General features: G+C 38.9%; 1 protein-coding gene across 1 annotated transcript in view; it reads left to right on the forward strand.

Moving 5' to 3' along the window:
* SAMHD1 (SAM and HD domain containing deoxynucleoside triphosphate triphosphohydrolase 1) overlaps positions 1-20,329 on the forward strand; it is a 59,707-nt gene that overhangs the window by 19,738 nt on the left and 19,640 nt on the right. The window contains exons 4-11 of the mRNA XM_080814522.1: positions 1,976-2,136; positions 4,022-4,137; positions 6,199-6,269; positions 13,389-13,544; positions 15,759-15,859; positions 16,032-16,140; positions 17,399-17,490; positions 18,537-18,652. Of these exons, the coding sequence (XP_080670648.1) occupies positions 1,976-2,136; positions 4,022-4,137; positions 6,199-6,269; positions 13,389-13,544; positions 15,759-15,859; positions 16,032-16,140; positions 17,399-17,490; positions 18,537-18,652 (922 nt within the window). The remainder of the gene's footprint in view (positions 1-1,975; positions 2,137-4,021; positions 4,138-6,198; positions 6,270-13,388; positions 13,545-15,758; positions 15,860-16,031; positions 16,141-17,398; positions 17,491-18,536; positions 18,653-20,329) is intronic.

Raw genomic sequence — 20,329 nt, forward strand, 5'->3', positions numbered from 1 at the left:
AGAGGGAGGACACATACACTGAGCGGAAGGGCAAAGGGAGAGGGATAGCGAGAATCTTTTTTTAATTTTTCTTTTTTTTTTCCTTAAGATTTTATTTGTTTATTCGACAGAGAGAGACAGTGAGAGAGGGAACACAAGCAGGTCGAGAGGGAGAGGGAGAAGCAGGCTCGCCGCTGAGCAGGGAGTCCCATACAAGACTCAGTCCAAGGACCCTGGAATCATGACCTGAGCTGAAGGCAGACACTTAATGACTGAGCCACCCAGGCACCCCTTAAAATTTTTCTTTTTTTTTTTTTTTAAGATTTTATTTATTTATTTGATAGAGATCACAAGTAGGCAGAGAGGCAGAGAGAGAGAAAGGAGGAAGCAGGCTCCATGCTGAGCAGAGAGCCCGATGTGGGGCTCAATCCCAGAACCCTGGGATTATGACCTGTGCCAAGGGCAGAGGCTTAACCCACTGAGCCACCCAGGCACCCCTCCCTTAAAATTTTTCTTAACTTTTATATTTACTTATTTATTTAGTTTGGAGAGAGAGAATCTTTTTTTTTTTTTTTTTTTTTTTTGGCTGGGTACAGTATACTTTATTAATGGTACAGAATCTTTTTTTTTAAGATTTTATTTATTTATTTATTTATTTATTAAATGTTTATTTATTTATTTGACAGACAGAGATCACAAGGAAGCAGAGAGGCAGGCAGAGAGAGGGAGTGGAAGAAGCAGGCTCCCCTGCTGAACAGAGAGGCCGATGTGGGGCTCGATCCCAGAACCCTGGGATCATGACCTGAGCCGAAGGCAGAGGCTTTAACCCACTGAGCCACCCGGGTGCCCCTAAGATTTTATTTATTTATGACAGATATAGCAAGAGAGGTAACACAAGCACAGGGGAGCTGGAGACGGAGAAGCAGGCTCCCTGCTGACTGGGGAGCCCGATATAGGGCTCTATCCGAGGATGCTGGGATCATGACCTGGGCCAAAGGCAGATGCTTAACAACTGAGCCACCCAGAGGCCCCACAGAGAGAGAGAGAACCTTTTTTTTTTTTTTTTTTAATAATTTTTATTTATTTATTTGACAGACAGAGATCACAAGTAGGCAGAGAGGCAGGCAGAGAGAGGAGGAAGCAGGCTCCCTGCTGAGCAGAGAGCCCAATTCAGGGGCTCAATCCCAGGACCCTGGGATCATGACCTGAGCCGAAGGCAGAGGCTTTAACCCACTGAGCCACCCAGGCCCCCCGAGAGAGAGAATCTTAAGCATACTCTGTGCTGAGCACAGCCTGACATAGAGCTCCATCTCACTACCCTGAGATCATGACTGAGCCGAAACCAAGAGTCAGTTGCTTAACCAATGGAGCCACCCAGGTGCCCCAAGAAGTATCTTTATTTAGAGAATATAGAGAGGCATTAAATCTTGACCTATGTTTAACCTTGTTTAAACTTAGAGTAACAAATAATTGTAAAATTTATTTTTACTAAATATAAGTATTTCTGAGTAATATTAAGTGTATAGAATTTTATTTTCCTGCCTCAGATTTCTTATGTATATGATAGGAAGCTTTCTTTCTTCCTCTCTTCCTCCCTCTCTCCCTATTAGGTAGTATATAGATACATTTAGGGGAGAAAATATACACATTGCCTATGGCAATATGGCTTTTATGATCTGAATGAGTGTCTTAAGTATGTTGAACTTGAATACAAGACTAACTTATTAAAGGCTAATCAAATCAAAATGACAAGATTGAAATCCTTATCTTCCTATTACTAGAATCCATTAAGAAGAAGTAAAATATACCCTGATCTAATATACTTGATCTGTCTGGTAGTAAGGTAATGATATTAATATTTTATTCTTGCCTGTAGTCATGTTCTTACTTGAGAACAATTGAATAGCTTTGTGCACTGTAGGTAGGAATAGTTGCACAAAAATTTTAGTTGGACTTACATGTTGTTACTGATATTAATTTAAACATAATTTTCTAGGTAATTAATGATCCTATCCATGGCCACATTGAACTCCACCCTCTCCTCATCCGAATCATTGACACACCTCAATTTCAGCGGCTTCGATATATCAAACAGTTGGGAGGCAGTTACTACATTTTTCCAGGTGCTTCGCACAATCGATTTGAGCACAGTCTAGGGTAAGAAGGCAGTAAATGGGGAATTTACAGTTATTAAGCACCTTCCTTATCGCATGAAATGACTGTCTCATCTCATCTTTTAGAGAATAAATAGTTTTACAAAATAGTAATAACACCCATATTTTGTTGATAAGAAAATTGAAGCTTTGATTTACCTTGCTATATTCTGTTTATTTTATGTATTCTTATAAGCCAATTCAGATATTTACTGGAAAGATAATCAAACTGTCTATTAATAGGTCATTTGGATGATGTATTTGTGTTGAAATATTTAAAACCCAACACGGTCGGTTACTGATATGACTAACTTTGTAAGTTTGATTATTTAACTTTCCTGTTTAGTCTTGTATAGAATTGCCTATGAAAGCAGATTATTTTCTTCACCTATCAGGAAATTTGTAGATCAGAAAAATATTCACAGGCTTAGAGACGGTGACACCTCTGTTACATACAACTAAGTTGAGAATTTGGTCTGTTTTTCCATTGTAAAATCTGGAGCCTGGAGAACATGGGCTCTGCTGGGAAGAACTGGACGGTTCTAAGTTTCGTGAAGTATTCACACTGTTTTACTTCGTTTTGTTTGTTTTAAAATGTTTTTTGTCTTTTGTGGGTTTTTTTTTTTTGAAGTGTTTTTAATAGCAACAACACAAGTGTCTACTCAAATGTGCATTCATTTATCAACACATATTTATTGAAAACTCACTAGGCCCTACCAAACCAACGAGTAGCAATTGTTTCTAACTTCGTGGAGTTCAGAGTTAAAGGGGAAAAGAAAGATACTGTATTCTCAGGATTACTTTCAGGGGGAAAGTGCTAAAAGTGCATTTAGCATTTGTCAGCCCTTTATCTTCAATCTATGCTGTAAATATTAAAAAGCCAGAAGTCCTGCTTCTTTGAAAAAAATTTTTTTGTGTGTGATAAAATACACAGAATATAAAATTTACCATCTAAACCATTTTTAAGTATACAGTTCAGTAGTGTTAAATATATCTATATTATTCTTCAGCTAAACTCCAGAACCTTTTCATTTTGCAAAACTGAAACTCTATATATCCATTAAATGACAATTCCCCATTCTCCTCTCCTTCTAGCCCCCAGTCATCACCATTCTACATTCTGTTTCTGTGAATTTAACTACTTTAGATACCTCATATAAGTAATATCCTACAGTATTTGTCTTTTTGTGACTGGCTCCTTTCACTTAGCATAATTTTCTCAAAGTTCACCTATGCTGGAGCATGTGTGAGAATTTCTTTCCTTTTTAAGACGATAATACTCAGTTATATGGTTATACCATATTTTGTTTATCCCTTTATTTGTGAGTGGACACTCAGGTTGCTTCCACCTCTGGTTATTGTGAATAGTGTTGCTAAGAACATGGGTGTGCATATATCTCTTTGAGACCCTGCTTTCAGTGTTTTGGCTACATACTGCTAGAACATATGATAATTCTATTTTTAATTTTTTGAGCAGCCACCATATTATTTTTCATAGTGGCTGCGCCATTATACATTCCCAACAAGTGTATAAGGGTTCTAATTTCTCTTTGTCCTAGCCAACATTTGTTATTTTGTTTTTGGGGGGTTTGGTTTGGTTTGGTTTTATAATGGCCTTTCTAATGCATGTAAGGGTGGTATCTCATTGTGGCTTTGATGTTGCATTTCCCTAGTGTTTATTGATTGTAAGCCAAGAGGTCCTGCTTTGGGGATTCTGTTTGTGTGTTTCTGCTTAGTTCTGAAACAGACTATTTGACTACTCTGTTAACTTGTTGTAGAGATACATTAGAACATTTGAGAAACATGTTAAATTTCTTGAGGTCTAATAGTATCATCTTTCAAACGGAAGAGTGACTTTATGTTGCTTTTTTGTTTTGCTTACTTTGCAGTGTAGGGTATCTAGCAGGATGTCTGGTTCGTGCACTGCGGGAGAAACAACCAGAGCTGCAGATAAGTGAACGGGATGTGCTCTGTGTTCAGATTGCTGGCCTTTGTCATGATCTCGGTATGCTGTACAAAGAATGAAAGCTGTTCACGTAATTTGAAATTTAAAAACCCTATTAACCAAAAGATACATGAAAATTGTGTTTTAATTCTGCAGTTAACATTAATCTAAATGTGCCACTGCTTCTTCCTGGAATGATTCATAACCCCAAAGCATTGCTACTTTTTGTTGTTCAGTGTATTTCCTGCATTCCACATCTTTGCTACAAGTTATATGAAAGGACTTTCGGATAGTGAGATTTTTTGACTACTGTGTTTAGGAGGCTGTATTATCTTTGTTTTACTGTCCTTGTTAAAAAATTGCCATTATCTTTCAGTAACTTTATCAAATCCATTCTTCTCATACCTAGAATACATAATCTGCGCTAGCAGATTTTTTTTTTTTTTTAAGATTTTATTTATCTATTTGACAGGAGAGATCACAAGTAGGCAGAGAGGCAGGCAGAGAGAGAGGGGGAAGAAGGCTCGCCGCTGAGCAGAGAACCCAATGGGGGGCTCGGTCCCTGGGATCATGACCTGAGCTGAAGGCAGAGGCTTTAACCCACTGAGCCACCCAGGCGCCCCTGTGCTAGCGGATTAACAACAGATTTAGAGAACTGCTTTTCTTCCCTGACCCAGGTGAGGTCTTGGACCACTTAAATCCAAGTAGAAGAATATCATCCTTCTTTGACAAAGAAAGAGAAAAGAGATTGTCCTCTTTTGTTATAGGAGTTTTTACCCCTTATCTTTGTAATTTATTCCTACCCTATTGGAGGAGCCTAAGAGTTTTTGTGTGCCCTCAGGTCAGAGAAAAGGAGGTCTCAGTCTTTCAAACAGCCGGATTCTTAAAGGGGTAGGGCACTCTCTTTAGCTTGGAGATTTCAGTAGACCAGTAACACTCCTAGATGATAAATTAACAGATCTAGGTATTTTGAGATGATATCATTGGGAAAACTGCCAGTCCCTAGGATTCGGAGCACTGCTTTCATGAGGCTTTTTGTAGACTATGATTTGCAGAAAGGCCCTGGCCTGGTCCAGGTAGAGTCCCTCTTCAGCCAAGTAACCCATTTCAGAAATTCTGATAATTACAGAGTTGTGTGTCAACAGAGTTTCATATTATTAAATGAGTGGAATATTAAAAATCACTTATAAATAAGGTGAACTAGTGAGCTCTACTTTTGGTTGCCTACATCAGCAGTAAAAATCTGAGTGTGTATATTTCTATAAAATATATTAAGTACATTATAAAATTTACATGAAAAGAGATCCCTTTTAAAAGGATGAGAGTAGAAAAATAAAGTTATATTATTTTCTTCCTGCATCCCAGTGGATTGTCTTAAAATGGCTTTTTTTTTTAAAGATTTTATTTATTTATTTGACAGAGATCACAAGTAGGCAGAGAGGCAGGCAGAGAGAGAGAGGGAAGCAGGCTCCCTGCTGAGCAGAGAGCCCAATGCGGGGCTTGATCCCAGGACCCTGGGATCATGACCTGAGCCGAAGGCAGAGGCTTTAACCCACTGAGTCACCCAGGCACCCTTAAAATGGCTATTCTAATATATTCAATCTGAAGATGCCAGTTTTTTCCTTAACATTCCTTTAAGTTACACAAAAACTCTCCTTTCCTCAGAATTATGTAAGCTCTGATGGCTCAGAGACCCTTCCATGGACAGCTTACTTTCCTATATGGTTGTTTTTTTGTTTTTGTTTTTTTTTTATTCGACAGACAGAGATCACAAGTAGGCAGAGAAGCAGGCAGAGAGAGAGAGAGGAGGAAGCAGGCTCCCCCATGAGCAGAGAGCCCAATGCGGGGCTCGAGCCCAGGACCCTGGGATCATGACCTGAGCCGAAGGCAGAGGCTTTAACCCACTGAGCCACCCAGGCACCCCTCCTATGTGGTTTTATTTCCTGTTCTCTTGTTTTAGAAAACAGGAAGGGAGGATTTTTTTGTCATATTTTGTGATGTACTTATAGATTATTAATTTCCGTTGGTTTTCAAGTTAAGCTTCAAAGATTAAAAAAATAGATTCACTATTTACCAGCTTAAAAACAGTTTCCTTGTTCTAAGGCTGCTTTTGTTTTTAAGGTCATGGGCCATTTTCACATATGTTTGATGGAAGATTTATTCCACTTGCTCGCCCAGATGTGAAATGGACGGTACGTAGTCCTATATTCAAGCAACCACTGCTGTGTGATAGTATACTTCCCCATTACAGTATACTCATATATATATATATATATATATATATATTTCATTTGATCTCCCAGTAGTCTTTAAGGAAAGAATCATTATCTACATTTTTTTAAAAGATTTTATTTATTTATTTGACACAGAGAGAGAGAGATCACAAGGAGGCAGAGAGGCAGGCAGAGAGAGAGGAGGAAGTAGGCTCCCTGCTGAGCAGAGAGCCTGTTGTGGGGCCTGTTGTGGGGCTCGATTCCAGGACCCTGAGATCATGACCCAAGCCAAAGTCAGAGGCTAAACCCACTGAGCCACCCAGGCACCCCCATTATCTACATTTTATAAGTATAAAGGAACTTGAAGCTCACAAAAGTGTACTGATATACAAAACAATCACAAAGCTTGGGGCACCTGGGTGCTACTCAGTTAAGTGAATGACTCTTGGTTTCGGCTCAGATCATGATCTCTTGGTGGTGAGATTTTGCCCCACTTTGCTGAGTGTGGAGTCTATTTCCTCTCCTTCTGCCTCTTCCCCTGGCTCACATGCTCTCTCTCTTTGTCTCTCTCTCTCAAATAAATAAATAAATCTTTAAAAAAAAATCACAAAGCTTTTAAATGGTAGAGCCAGCACTAGAAAACCAGGTTTTCTAGTTGCTAATTTTAAAAAAATTTTTATTTATTTATTTGACAGAGAGAGAGAGATCACCAGTAGGCAGAGAGGCAGGCAGAGAGAGTGTGGGAAGCAGGCTCCCTGCTGAGCAGCGAGCCTGATGCTGGGCTCGGTCCCAGGACCCTGAGATCATGACCTGAGCTGAAAGCAGAGGCTCAACCCACTGAACCACCCAGGAGCCCCTAGCTGCTAATTTTTTAAAAAAGATTTTATTTATTTATATGAGAGAGACACACACAGACCACAAGTGGGGTGGAGGTGCAGAGGGACAGGGAGAAGCAGACTCCCTGCTGAGCAGGAAACTCGGGGTTCAGTCCCAGGACCCCAAGATCATGACCTGACCCAAAGGCTGACGCTTAACTGTCTGAGCCACCCAGTTGTCCCTCTAGCTGCTAATTTAATGCTCTTACTGTTCTATCACACTGTTGAAAAAATTAAATAAAAGGCCAGCTCCTTTTTAACTTACTTTTTCTTTATCATGAAGTAGCCGATACCAGGCAAGTTTCATCATTTATATTAACTGAACTATTTTATAATTAAGGATATGCAGGTGGCTGACCCATATCTTTGGAATCAGTTTTTGAAAAGTGAACTTATGCTGGCTTCCATTTTTTGCCACATTATATTTCTGGAACCTGGAGTAGAAAAGGATATTAGTATGTCCTGAATGGTTGGTTCTTCCATGTCAACCTCTATTTTCTTTCTTTTTAAAAAATATTTTACTTTTCTTAAGTAACATTTACACCCAATGTGGGGCTTGAACTCTTGATCCTGAGATCAAGAGTCACATGCTTCACCAAGTGGGCCAACCAGGTGCCCCTATTTTTTTTTCTTTTAAAGAAAGAAAAAACTATATTCACATAAAGTAAGTTGTACTGATCTTAAGTGTACAGTTCAGTAAAATTTTTTAAAGTTTGTTTATTTTAAGACATCTCTACACCTAACATGGGGCTCAAACTCATAACCCCAAGATCAAGAGTCGCACACTCCACTGAGCCAGTCCGAGACCCTGGTTCAGTGAATTTGGGTGGTTATATACATCCACGTAACCACTACCCAAGTCAAGATATGGAATGTCAGGGCGCCTGGGTGGCTCAGTGGGTTAAAGCCTCTGCCTTCAGCTCAGGTCATGATCTCAGAGTCCTGGGATCGAGCTCCGCATCAGGCTCTCTGCTCAGCGGAGAGCCTGCTTCCCCTTCTCTCTCTCTGCCTTTCTCTCTGCCTGCTTATGATCTCTCTCTGTCAAATAAATAAATAAAATCTTAAAAAAAAAAAAAGATATGGAATGTCTTCATCTTCTTGCCTTTCTCAGTCAATGCCTGCTTCTCCCTCATCTGGATTTTTATAAACATAGCTTAGCTTTGCCTGTTCTTAGACTTAATATTAGTAGAATCATTTCATAGATACTCTCTTGTGTCTTGCTTTTATTCACACACAACATGATGGTTGTGAGTTTCCTTCATGTTGCGTGCATCACCTATTGATCCCTGCTTATTGCTGAGTTAATATTCCATTGTATGGGTAAGTTGTGATTGATTTATCCTTTTTCCCTTTGATAGAATTTGGGTTGTTTTCACTTTTTGACTATTACAAATGAGGTTGCTATACACATCACTGTACATGATTTTCATGGAAAATGTCTTCATTTATTTTAGGTAAAATGCCTACAAGTACCAGATCATAAAGTAGATGCATGTTTGCTTTGTAAGAAACTCCTTGACCTCTCCCATACTGTACCATGTTATGCTCTGTCAGGAGTGTGGGAGATTTCCTGTTCCGTAGCCTCATTAACATTTGTTTTTTTAGATTTGCCTAAAAAGTGTCAGTGGTGTTTTGTGGGGTTTAGGTGGGGTTTTTTGGTTTGTTTGGGGTTTTTTTTAAATTGACATTCTTTGATATACATTGAATATTATTTCCTGTGGTTATTTTTTTTTAAAGATTTTATTTATTTATTTGAGAGAGAGAGACAGATAGTGACAGATAACGAGAGAGCACAAATGGGGAGGAGAGGGAGAAGCAGGCTCTCGCTGAGCAGGGAGCCTGATGTGGGGCTCAATCCCAGACTTCTGAGATCATGACCTGAGCCGAAGGCAGATGTTTAACCAGCTGAGTCACCCAGGTGCCCCTGTGCTTTATTGATACATCTTTCATGAAGAGTTCTTTCAACATTAGCCCATTTAAAAATTAAAAATGTCATTGTTTGCCTTTTAATTGTTGATTTGAGTAATTTTATATATATATATATGATTTAACTATATATATATAATAACTATATATATATAATATATAATATATATATACACACACACACATAATAGTTATATAAATTGTGAAGATTTTTCTCCTGTCTGGAACTTGCCAATTCATTTTTTCTAACGGTGCCTTTTGAGAAACACATTTTAAATTCTGATGAAGTATTCTAGTTCTTCAACTAAGATGGGTAGTTTCTCTGTAGTTTTGCTGCCTTGGGACCTCATGCTACAGGCCATGAAGGAACTGGCATGTTGCCCAAGGCTTTTTTCTTCTATGTGTTAACTTCCTTCTCACATCTGTTCACTTTTGGTCACTGGCCAGTACCTGTAGGAAGTTGTCCAGACTTAATAGTTTTTTTCAGCAAGACTGATCTAAATAGGATCTATTCAGCCATTTGCAAGTCTTTGTATTTATTTTTTAAAGTAGGCTCCACACCCAACATGGGGCTTGAGCTCAGAACCCTGAGATCAAGGCACCCTGATTTCCAAGTCTTCGTATTTGAAAGACTTTGTATTTTTCTCTCTGTGTTTCTCTCTCTGTCAAATAAAAAATAAAATCTTGAACAACAACAACAAAAAGAATAAAAATAAATAAATGGATAAATAAATAAATAAATAAATAAATGGATGACACAGTCAGTTAGGGTCTGACTCTTGGTTTCAGCTCAGACCCTGATTTCCGGGTCATGGAGTCAAGACCAATGTGGGGCTCCTTGCTTGGCACTGACTGCTTGAGATTCTCTTTTCTTCTGCCCCTCCCACTTGTGCTCTGTCTCTGAAATAAATAAGTACAACTTCCAAAAAAAAAAAAAAAAATTGGCCTTTCAGGGCTGCCTGGGTGGCTGGCTCAGTCACTAGAGTATGCAGCTCTTGATTTCATGGTTGTGAGTTCAAGCCCCACATTGGGTGTGAAGATTACATAAATAAATAAACTTTAAAAAATTAAAATTAAAAAAAATTTTGGCTTTTCACTTTAGGATTCTGTCTATTTTTGTGGGTTTTTTTTAAGATTTATTTATTTTGATAGAGCAAGAGAGAGAGTGGAGGGAGGGGCAGAGAGAGAGAATCCCCAAGCAGACCCCTTTACTGAGAGCAGATTCCATGACCCAAAAGATCATGACCAAAGTTAAAACCAAGAGTCAGATGTCTACCTGACTGAGCCACCCAGGTCCCCTATTTATTTGTTTTTGTTCTTTTATTTTTATATTTATTCTTTTAAAGATTTATTTATTTATTTGAGAGAGAGAGAACGCATGGGAACAGGGGAGGGGCAGAGGGAGAGAGACAGAATCCCAAGCAGACTCCACACTGAGTGGGGAGCCCAACATGGGGCTCAGTCCCATGACCCCAAGATCACCCCCCCAAGCTGAAATCATGAGTCAGACACACAACCACTGACTCACCCAGGTACCCCATTCCACACTTTCTTAATTACTATTACTTTATAATAAGTCTTGATAGTTGGTAGGACAATTGTTCACACCCTGTTCTTTTTTTTTTTTTTTTAAGATTTTATTTATTTATTTGACAGAGAGAGATCACAAGTAGGCAGAGAGGCAGGCGGGGGGGGGGGAAGCAGGCTCCCTGCTGAGCAGAAAGCCCGATGCGGGGCTCGATCCCAGGACTCTGGGATCATGACCTGAGCCGAAGGCAGAGGCTTTAACCCGCTGAGCCACCCAGGCGCCCCTGCACCCTGTTCTTTTATTGAGTATCTTTGGCCCTATTCTCTTCTATTATAAATTTTATAATTTTCTCCATAAAGACTTCATACATCTTTTGTTATATTTACTCCTGAGTTGCTTATAATTTTCCTTGCTCTTGTCCATACTATCTTTGGGGGACTTAAGTTTTTCTGTAATATATTCATTTTTGGGGGGTACCTGGCTGGCTCAGTCAGTGGAGCATGGGACTCTTGATCTCTGGCTTATGAGTTTGAGCCCCATATGGGGTGTAGGGATTACTTAATAAAAATCTTTTTAAAAGTAATATTTTTTTTCTGAACCATTTGAAAGTAAGTTGTATACAAACCCCTTTATTCCTAAATACTTCAGTGGGTATTTCCTAAAAATCAAGAACATTATTTTACATAACCCCAGTACAAGTACCAAAATCAGAAAATTAATATTGGTGCTATACTATTATCTAATTTTTACTTCCTTTCAAATTGCAACTATTGTCCATATAGAAAAGGAGGAAGAAAACTTTTTTTCCCCCCTCCCTGATGCATACATACTACTTAGTTGTGATTTCTCTTTACTCTCCTTTTGATCTGGAATAAGTCTTCAGTCTTTATCTTTTACAACCTTGTTATTTTTGAAGAGTACAGTTGAGTTGTTTCTGGAATGTCCCTCAATTTGTCAATTTGGGATGTTTGCAGTTTTTGTGTTTTTTTAAGATTTTATTTATTTGTTTGATAGAGATTACAAGTAGGCAGAGAAGCAGGCAAAGAGAGAGGAGGAAGCAGGCTCCCCGCTGAGCAGAGAGCCTGATGCGGGGCTCGATCCCAGGACCCTGGGATCACGACCCGAGCCGAAGGCAGAGGCTTAACCCACTGAGCCACCCAGGCGCCCCTTTTTGCAGTTTTCTGTTGCATACTGTCAGAGTATGTATTTTCAGTAGAATGCCACATTATATCTTCTTAGTATTTCACATCAGAGGCACATAAAATCTGTTTAGCACATTGCTGGTGTTACTAACTTTGATCATTTGATTAAGGCAATGTTTACCAGATTTCTCCACTATAAACTAACTATTTTTTCTCTTTATAATTAATATGCATCTTATTCATTTTTTAAAAAATAGTTATAGGTCCATTCAGGTGTTTTGTTTTCATATTGAATCAGTTTTTGGTAAGACCTGTGATGGCACCGATGTCTTCAGGGGATCATTTGATCTTTACAGTTATGAGTGAGTGAGCAGAGACAGAGGAATAGAAAGAGGCTAGTTCAAGATTCCCATGTAGATGTTGACCTCAGAGCTCCAAAACACTTTTGTTTTTACTGGCAAGTTTGCAGTTACCCCGTTTTGCCACTAGATGGAAGTGCTAACAGAATTTGTAACTTGATGTTTCAAGGTTGGTGAAACAATAGAGCTGATTTTTTTTTTAATTTTTAAAAGATTTTATTTATTTATATGTCACAGAGAGAGAGATCACAAGCAGGCAGAGAGGCAGGCAGAGAGAGAGGGGGAAGCAGGCTCCCCGCTGAGCAGAGAGCCCGATGGGGGGCTCAATCCCACGACCCTGAGATCATGACCTGAGCCGAAGGCGGGGCTTGATCCCAGGACCCTGAGGTCATGACCTGAGCGAAGGCAGAAGCTTAACCCACTGAGCCACCCAGGCATCCCTTTTTTGAAATTTTTAATTTTATTTTAAGTAGGCTTCACACCCCATGTTGGGGTTGAACTCACAACCCAAGATCGAGATTGCTCCACCAATTCAGCCAGCCAGGCCCCTCAACTGAACTGAATTTTATAGTGATGCTCATTCAAGCAGGATTCTACTGTGTGACTGGGTAATATTCTTCTAGTATCATACTGTGTAATACTTCTGTAGTGTAAATGATTATATCTCATTAAATATATTTATTACTTTTTTAAAAAGATTTTATTTATTTGACAGAGTGAGAGAGAGAGCAAGTGCACAAGCAGGGAAGCAGCAGGCAGGCAGGCAGAGGGAGAAGCAGGCTCTTCGTTGATCAAGGAGCCTGAAAGAGGGGTTCCATCCCAGGACCCTGGGATCATGACCTCAGCCGAAGGCAGATGCTTAATTGACTGAGCCACCCAGGTGCCCCATATTAAATATATTTATGAAATAATAATGAACATGATATGTAAAATATTTATAAGCTAGTAAAATACAGACAAATTTGACAGGTTTTTAAAAATATCTGCAAGGGGTGCCTGGGTGCTCAGCTGGTTAGGCATCTGACTCTTGATCTCAGCTCAGGTCTGGGTCTCAGGATCATGAGTTAAAGCCCTGCATTGGGCTCCATGCTGGGTGTGTAGCCTACTTTAAAAAGAAAATATCTGCAAGACAGTAGTCGAAAGCTAGATAATTAACATGCAGTAGAAATTTATCTTTGAATTACCTGGAATCAAGAATAATTTGGATTATCTGGGGTCCCTAATGCACTGGAGTCTGTAACAGACCATATTGTGTTGACTTTTCTTAGCATGAACAGGGCTCAGTGATGATGTTTGAGCACCTCGTTAATTCTAATGGACTCAAAGCGGTCATGAAATACTATGGTCTTGTCCCTGAAGAAGACATTTGCTTTATCAAGGAACAAATTACAGGACCACTTGAATCACCAATCAAAGATTCTTCGGTAAGTTTTTGTACCACTTAATTTGAATTGACTGTGTTTCCCATCTAGTCTTTCCTAGTTTCCTTCAGAGCTATTTGAAAAGAGATATTTGGCTATTTTAGGGAGACTAAGTGATAAAATACATTATATGTTTCTACTCTTTAATACAAAAAAATGAAAGGCTTATCTATTTTTTTTTTAATCTCTTAACTGAGATCTTTAGAAGTTACCCCCCCCAAGTTAAAATACATGTGTAAATATTTTTTGGTGAATATATATGCAGTATTCTATATAGGAGCCAGAGGTAATGTTTGGAAAATGTAGAGGTGTGTGTCTTGTTTCCCCATTAAAATTAACATGTTTGAGTGCTGGGGGGAAAGATGGGAGGGAATGGGAAGTGGGGGGAGGAAAGGATAAGAGGGGGCAGAGCTCAGAAAAGGAAATTTAAAAAGAAGAGAAAAAAATAAAATAAAAAAATAGCGCCTGGGTGGCTCAGTGGGTTAAAGCCTCTGCCTTCGGCTCAGATCATGATCCCAGGATCCTGGGATCGAGCCCCATGGGGCTCTCTGCTCAGGGGGACCCTGCTTCCCCCTCTCTCTCTGCCTGCATCTCTGCCTATTTGTGATCTCTGTCAAATAAATAAATAAATCTTTTTAAAAATCGCATCTGAAATATTTAGATATATGAGGAACTAGAAAAAAAGTTGAATAGTTCAAAGGAAAGTTTAGGTTTTTTTGTTTGTTTGTTTTAATTAAAAAGAAGCTGAGGGGCACCTGGGTGGCTTGTTTTTTTTGTTTGTTTGTTTGTTTTTGCTGCTGTTGTTGTTTTTAAAGATTTTATCCATTTATTTGACAGAGAGACAGTGAAAGAGGGAACACAAGCAGGGGGAGTAGGAGAGAGAGAAGCAAGCTTCCCGCCAAGCAGGGAGCCTGATGTGGGGCTCGATCCCAGGACCCTGGGATCATGACCTGAGCCGAAGGCAGACACTTAAAGACTGGGTGGCTTGGTTGGTTAAGTGTCCAACTTTTGGTTTAGGCTCAGGTGATGATCTCAGGGTCATGGAATTGAGCCCCAGGTCAGACTCTGCGCTGGACTTGGAGCCTACTTGGGATTCTGTCTCTCCTTCTCCATCTGCCCCTCCCCCCTTAGATAGAGAGAGAGATAAATGGGGCGCCTGGGTGGCCAAGTTGGTTAAGCATCTGCCTTCCGCCCAGGTCATGATCCCAGAGTTCTGAGATCAAGCTTCCTGCTCAGCAGGAAGTCTGCTTCTTCCTCTTCCCCTCCTCCTGCTCATGCTTGCTCTCTCTCTCAAATAAATAAATAAAATACTTTTAAAAATAAATAATAAAAAAGAAGTTGAAAAATAATTTCCCTCTGAGTTTAAGTTTTTTTCAGTGAGTATATACAAATCTATTTGTAAAATGGAAGGTGAAGAGCTGGATTTTGAAGCAAATATTCTATTTCCAAAATATGGGAGCTTCAAAAATTCTTTTTTTAAAAAGATTTTATTTATTTGACAGAGAGAGAGAGAGAGCACATCAGCAGGGGGAGCTGCAGAGGGAACGGGAATAACAGTCTCCGTGCTGAGCAGGGAGCATGATGTGGGGGCTCGTGGGGCTGAATCATTTCATTTAGACTAGATGTGTAACTACTTTGATCATACTATTTTCATGCATGAATTTAAGCGTTAGCATATGAGGGACATTCTTACCAATTTATAATTAAATTTTATATTTTAAAGAAACTTTCAAGCCAAGAAAAGAAGAAAGATGTTGGTTATCAGAAATGCAGTGAGGGGCACCTGGGTGGCTCAGTGGGTTAAAGCTTCTGCCTTCAGCTCAGGTCATAATCCCAGGGTCCTGGGATCGAGCCCCACATCGGGCTCTCTGCTCCTCGGCGAGCCTGCTTCCTCCTCTCTCAGTGCCTGCCTCTGCCTACTTGTGATCTCTGTCTGTCAAATAACTAAATAAAAATCTTAAAAAAAAAAAAATGCAATGAGGATCCTTTCAGTGGCACAAGGTTTAGTATTAACAGGATATCACATACCTTAGCATTTCTTTTCCTTTTTCTACTCGTTTAGGAATTAAGTGGAAGAAGGAAAAAGTAGAACCTTCTAAGTTATCTCGCATTCCCATTCAAGTATCTGTTTATAATTTTTAGGTTAACACAGTTGCTTTGCTTTGCTTGTAAATAGATTCGTATCCTAAAACTACGGTGAGTTTTCTTGTCTTCCAGTGGCCATATAAAGGGCGTCCTAAAGAGAAGAGCTTCCTTTATGAGATAGTGGCCAATAAAAGAACTGGCATCGATGTGGACAAATGGGATTATTTTGCCAGGTATGCACTGAACATTTCAGAAAAATTGGTTAAAACCCTTATATCATTTAAATATATTTTATTTTTATTTAAATAAATGAAAAATGAAATCCTTGGGTACATTCAGTGTTAATATTTAAGGTACAGTTTCCTCATTGAAGAATTTCATCTCTCTGCTTTGGAATCTTTCCAGGGACTGCCATCATCTTGGAATCCAAAATAATTTTGACTACAAGCGCTTTATTAAATTTGCCCGTGTCTGTGAAGTAGAGAACGGGAAGTGTATTTGTCCTAGAGATAAGGTGAGCTATGTCAAAGGAACAATAAAGAAGGTGTTGTTCCTAGTTCGAAGTCTAGAAGTAATCATTCAATAATTTGGAAAAATCTTGGGGCGCCTGGGTGGCTTAGTGGGTTAAAGCCTCTGCCTTCAGCTCAGGTCATGGTCCTGGGGTCCTGGGATCGAGCCCCACGTCGGGCTCTCTGCTTGGCAGGGAGCCTGCTTCCCTTCTTCTCTCTCTGCCTGCTTCTCTGTCTACTTGTGATCTCTGTCTGTCAAATAAATAAATAAAATCTTAAAAAATAATAATAATAATTTGGAAAAATCACAACCTGGTAAATTGTCAATCTTTTTACTTATGCTTAGCACTTAAAAGTATCGTAAAGTTCTTTTCATTTTCTGCATTGTTAAATAATAACAAAATTACAACAGACATTTATTGAGTGTTGTGCTAGACACTGTTTTAAATGCTTTAGGTGGATTAACTCAGTCCTCACAACCCAATAAAATAGATACTATTCTTATGCCACTTAACAGGTGAGCAAGTTGAAGCACAAAGAAGACATAGAGTTAATAAATGGCAGAACTAGAATTTCAGCCCAGAAAGTTTGACTCAAGTCTCATCCTTAACCATAGTTAGTGATCTATATTAGTGTTTCATAATAAGTAAAATACTAAGTCATTAGGTCCTTGCTAGATTAGAGTCATGTAACTAAAGAGTAATATGGTATTATACTACAGAAAGTCTTTCTTTGGGATACCTGGGTAGCTCAGATGGTTAAGTGTCTGCCCTCGGCTCAGGTAATGATCCCACAGTCCTGGGATCGACTCCCTTGCTCAGCGGGGAGCCTGCTTCTCCCTCTGCCTGCTCTCCCTCTGCTTCCGCATTCTCTCTCTCACTCTGTCAACTACATAAAATCTTTAAAAAAAAAAAAAAGAAAAGAAAAAGTCTTTCTTTTGAGAATAAAGAATATAAGAAGAATAATGCCTAATTTCTAGACTTGTTGAGATTAAAAAACATACTGAAGATGCCTAAAACAACCTGCTACAGAGTTAAAGCAATAGATTTTGTTACTAAGAAGAAAAGTTGCAAACCAAGAAATGGTTTTACTCTCCTGCCCCTTAGTTTTTTAATGGGCTCAGGAATTTTAATGAGGTAGCTCCTGTGCATAGCTTTCTTGTCTGTCTGTCACCATCCCTTTTCCTTGTCCTGTGTACTTGTCTACTAACAAGGGTAACAGAACCTGATCCCGCATTAATATTTATTTTATGTTTTCCTGCAGGAGGTTGGGAATCTATATGACATGTTCCATACTCGCAACTCTTTGCACCGCAGAGCTTATCAACACAAAATTGGCAACATCATTGATACAATGTAAGAAATTCAACTGCTATTTCCCTATAAAATTTTTTGTGATGCTTTGTTAGATCATTCTTGGGTCAAGTTGAGCTCTCTAGGTGAATTCAAGCAAATTTTAAGTGAACTTTAAGTGAATAAATCTGAAATGGTTCCCTTAATACAACAAAAACTAGCAAAAAGTAAACTTGGAGAAAAAAGAGGAGAATGAATAAAGGGGATAGATGAAGTGTGGAAGAGTTGGCTTCAGCAAGACATGAAGGGGCAATGGCTTAGACCTCCCCAGAGGCAGTTGCTTATGTGCCAGACATTAGGATCAAGGTGGGAGATAGGACATGAATAATTGACACTCTGAAACTAATGACAAACATTAATTTTAAGAATTAAGATTAATGTCTATCTTCACTGTGTCAGTTATTAGTCAAAATTAGTAGAAAATAATAAAACCAATAGGAATTTCACCTCTTCTCCCCGACCTAGTGAGAACCATAGCAGAAAAGTTCAGCCAGGTAGATAAAAGTAGAGCCATATGTCTCTGTGAGACTCACAGACCCATGAAGAGTTCTTGAAAGTAGAGTGTGAGTTAATTCCATGTCTCTGAAATAGTTTTAACTTGACATGAGCAGACTAGTTAGAATACATTCACCCGTTTGTATGGTTGTTCCTTTGATGAGAAGTTTTTGTTTGTTTTTAATTCAGAGAGTCAGAGACATCTAGATGCAAAGCCTGGTACTACTTCTTCCTAACTTGGTTAAATGAAAATTACTTAATATCTTCCTCTGTAAAATTGAGTCTGATTATGTCTATCTTGTTGGAAAGATTAAATAAGATAATGTTATCTAGAGCCCTACATTATGCCTGGGTCACAGTAAACATGGTAGCCCTCAAATCACCATAGGCTTATTTATGCATTTATGTAGGATCCAAAAACAGTTGTCTTTAGAACATCATGTCTCAGGATTTTACTTCTCTGAAGTAGAAAGATTTCTTTAACTTCAAGCGTGGGCATTAAGCAAATACTCAAATTTTCTCATAAACATAAATTTTTCTGCAATGATCTTTAGGATTACAAATGCTTTCCTCAAAGCAGACCCCTACATAGAGATTACAGGTGCTGAAGGAAAAAAGTATCACATCTCTACAGCAATTGATGACATGGAAGCCTTCACGAAGCTAACAGGTAAGAACCAGAAGGTAATACAGGTGGTCCATTTCAGATAAAGTACAAGCTGAGTGGGTTATTTTCTAAACATTCCAATATCTTTAGCTTCTCAAGTGATTATATGCTTTTGGAATTGAGTTTTATCTCAATTCCAAATTCGAGAAGCGATTTTAACCATATAACCTGGATGAAGTTATTTAACCTCTCTGATCCTTAATTTCCTCATCTATAAAATGGGAGTATTGTTATCTCACATACAGTTTTGTTGTAGTATTTAAATGAGGCGTAACACCTATATAGTATATATACCAAGTATATAGTACTTGGCATATAAGTACCCAATATTTACTATTATTTAACTTAATAGTACAGCTGGACTAATAGCAGATTTGCCCTTTTAACATTATTTTTGTTGTAAGACACAGGGAAGCAGGAACATTTTGCCACACTTCAGCAGAAACGAAACCTGCAGCTTAGGGTGGGAAGGGGGAGGCGAAGGAGTTGTAGCTGGTTCTTTCATGTGCGGAAGTGCAGACTGAGCAATAAAGATGAGCAAACCAAAAGGAGTAGACCAAAAAGTTTGTACCAGTTGCATATCACAAAACTGACTCTGTTTAAAAAGTTAGAATGCAGTCACATAGCTCGTAAAATCACTGGAAAGGCTAGAGAGTCTTAAAATGAGCAAAAGCAACTCAAGCTCGGTGGCCTAAGATAGCCAATATCCCTTTCCATGGGCTTTCTGTGTGATACTACTGCTGTTCTGTTGCTTTTTTTTTTTTTTTTAAGATTTTATTTATTTATTTGACAGACAGAGATCACAAGTAGGCAGAGAGGCAGGCAGTGAGAGAGGAAGGGAAGCAGGCTCCCTGCTGAGCAGAGAACCCTATTCGGAGCTTGATCCCAGGACCCTGGGATCATGACCTGAGCTAAAGGCAGAAGCTTTAACCCACTGAGTCACCCAGGTGCCCCTGTTCCGTCACTATTCGATTCTGTCTGCAGTGCACTGCCAGAATGAGACCCACACCCCTTACTCTGAAACTGTCTTTGAAGAACCAGTGTTCTTCCTTTCCAACCATTTGCAGATTAGATACTTTTGTAGAACAGTAAAAATGAATTACCAGTGAAATGAAATGGTGGGGGGGTTGGGGCAGGACATACAAAATACAAGCCCAAGCATTTAGTATTGAGTTTGACAGACTTTTTTTTTTTTTTTTAAGATTTTATTTATTTATTTGATAGAGATCACAAGTAGGCAGAGAGGCAGGCAGAGAGAGAGGAGGAAGCAGGCTCCCTGCTGAGCAGAGAGCCCGATGCGGGGCTTGATCCCAGGACCCTGAGATCATGACCTGAGCCGAAGGCAGAGGCTTTAACCCACTGAGCCACCCAGGTGCCCTGAGTTTGACAGACTTAACATATATTTCAGTAAATATAATCAAGAGAAACAAAATTTAAAAAGTTATATGTATTATTCTTTAAAAATATGCATGTAGGTAATACAGAGTCCCTATTATACTTGTAACTTTTTTAGTCATTTTCCAATCATAAGTAAATCAAAAATTAGAAGTGAAATAGTGATTCCTCATTTTAATTATCTTTGTGTACACTCAGAACATCGTATACATTAGTGTTTAAGGTTTATAATGTAATGAGTGATTTTCCTTCTTAATTAATCTAAATTAGATTGATGAAACAGCC

Source organism: Martes martes (assembly GCF_963455335.1).
Source record: "Martes martes genome assembly, chromosome: 9".
NCBI classification, from domain to species: domain Eukaryota; kingdom Metazoa; phylum Chordata; class Mammalia; order Carnivora; family Mustelidae; genus Martes; species Martes martes.